This window comes from Chiloscyllium plagiosum, chromosome 9, assembly GCF_004010195.1.
Source record: "Chiloscyllium plagiosum isolate BGI_BamShark_2017 chromosome 9, ASM401019v2, whole genome shotgun sequence".
In the NCBI taxonomy this organism is placed as follows: domain Eukaryota; kingdom Metazoa; phylum Chordata; class Chondrichthyes; order Orectolobiformes; family Hemiscylliidae; genus Chiloscyllium; species Chiloscyllium plagiosum.
In genome coordinates, this window is record NC_057718.1 from 89459563 (window position 1) to 89461992 (window position 2430).

General features: G+C 51.4%; 1 protein-coding gene across 1 annotated transcript in view; it reads right to left on the bottom strand.

Moving 5' to 3' along the window:
* The window catches only part of syne1b (spectrin repeat containing, nuclear envelope 1b), a 502247-nt gene that overhangs the window by 243048 nt on the left and 256769 nt on the right, over positions 1-2430 (bottom strand). Inside the window, exon 76 of the mRNA XM_043696857.1 lies at positions 1737-2074. Coding sequence (XP_043552792.1) covers positions 1737-2074 — 338 coding nt within the window. The remainder of the gene's footprint in view (positions 1-1736; positions 2075-2430) is intronic.

A 2430-nucleotide genomic window follows, 5' to 3' on the forward strand; every position in this document is an offset into this window, starting at 1 on the left:
GGTCCGGAGGGCAGTGCTGAGTTGGAGGCTTGGGACTGGGATAATGTGGGGGGAGGGGAAATGAGGAAGCTGTTAAAATCCACATTTATCCCGTGTGGTTGCAGGGTCCCAAGGCCGAGTATGAGGCGTTCCTCCTCCAGGCTCGGGTGGTAACGGTTTGGCAGTGGAAGAGGCCCAGGACCTGCATGGCCTTGACGGAGCTGGAGGGGGAGTTGAAGTGTTCAGCCACGGGGCAGTGGGGTTGGTGGGTGCGGGTGTCCCAGAGATGTTCTCTGAAACAATCCGCAAGAAGGTGCCCTGTCTCCCCAATGGAGAGGAGACCACATCGGGTGCAATGGATACAGTAGATGACCAATGTGGTCTCCTCTACATCGGGAAGACAGGACGCCTTCTTGTGGATTTCAACAGCTTCCTCTTTTACCCTGCCCCCACATTATCCCAGTCCCAAGCCTCCAACTCAGCATGGCCCTCCTCATCTGTCCATCACTGCCCCCTCTGACCTATCACTTTCTCCCTCATCTTCATCAACCTATCGCTTTCCCAGCTACCTTCCTCCAAACCCCCCCGCCCTCCCGTTTATCTCTCAGCCTGACCCACAAGCCTCATCCCTGATGAAGAGCTTTTGCCTGAAACGTTGATTCTCCTGCTCCTCGGATGCTGCCTGACCTGCTGTGCTTTTCCAGTATCACACACTCTCGACTCTGATCTCCAGCATCTGCAGTCCTCACTTTTTCTTCCTCAATGACATTGCAGCCTTATATTATATAAGATAAGGCCATAAGATATCAGAGCAGAATTAGGCCATTCAGCCCATCAAGTCTGCTCCACCATTCGATCATGGCTGACACACTTCCCAATCTCATTCTCCTGCCTTCTCCTTGTAACCTTTGATCTCCTTACTAATCAAGAACCAATCTATCTCTGTCTTAAGTACACTGAATGACTTGACCTCCACAGCCTTCTGCGGCAATGAGTTCCACTCCTTGGCCAAAGAAATTCCTCCTCACCTTCGGTCTAAATGTCATCCTTTCACTCTGAGGCTGTGCCCTTAGGTCCTAGTCTCTCCTACCAGGGGAAACATCTTCTCCATGTCCACTCTATCAAGGGCTCTCAGTACTGTATAAGTTTCAATGAGACCACCCCTCATCGTTCTAAACTCCACTGAGTATAGTCCCAAAGGTCTCAACTGTTCCTCACATGATACGCCCTTCATCCCTGGGATCAGTCTTGAGAATCTCCTCTGGACCCCCTCCAACACCAGCACATCCTTCTTTGGATTCGGGGCCCAAAACTGCTCACAACATTCCAAGTATGTTCTGACCAGAGCTTTATACAGCCTCAGTGGTACATCCCTGCTCTTGTATTCTGGCCCTTTTGAAATAAATGTTAACATTACATTTGCCTTTCTAACTGCCAACCGAACCTGTTGTTAACCTGAAGAAAACCCTGAACTAGGGCTCCCGTGTTCCCCCGTGCTTCAGATTCCCAAAGCCCTTCCCCATTTTGAAAATATTCTTCCCAACAAAGTGCGTATCCTCACCGTTTCCCACATTGTATTCCATCTGCCTCTTCTTTGCCCACTCCCCGAGTCAGTCCAAGTCCTCCGATGGGCCGAGTAGCCTAATTCTCTAGCAGCCCCCCCCCCCCGCCTCCTCAACACAGCCTGCCCCGGCCCCAACCCCCCACATCTATTTTAAAACGTGCTTTCGATATTGCCGCCTACTTGAGGAGTTTACCTTTGCAGAACGGCTTGCTGAGCCTCAGCTTGTTGCTCAGTGTCTGCTCTCCGTTGCCGTAGTGACGCCAAGTTCTGTTCCACATGTTCTCTCCCTGCTGTGCTGATCAATGGCAGGAAGCCGGGCATTAGTGCCTCCAACTCTCCCAGCCGGCTGGCCAGCTCTGCTTCCGTGGCAAAGAACTCAACGTGCCTTCTCAAGGTCTCCTCCGAAGCTTCAACGTCCACGCCATCTCCGGTCTGCTGCAAGAGGGCACTGGCATCGTCTAGCCAGCCCCTGGCAGACTGAACTGCCCGCAGGTACTGCTGGACCAGAGTCTGCGCCTTGTCCAGGGATGTCTGGTTGGGGAGTGTGGAACAGAAATTATTGTCAACTCTCGCCACAAAAAACATTCACTACTTGGCCAACAGCGTTCTTAACCTGCATTGTCTCGTCTTAATCTGCATCAAGGAAAATGATCAGCTCTTCTGTCACTTCTGAGTCATATTTCTCACAAAAGTTATGACTCCCACTTTGCTGCTACTGAGGGCCAATAGCCTTGAGAAGAATTTTCACTGACTGGAAGGGCAGACTGGAGACTGGACTATAATACCCACAAGAGAGAGAGAGAGACAGACAGACAGAGAGAGAGAGACAAAGAGAGACAGAGAGACAGAGAGAGAGAGAGAGACAGAGAGGGAGAGACAAAGAGAGA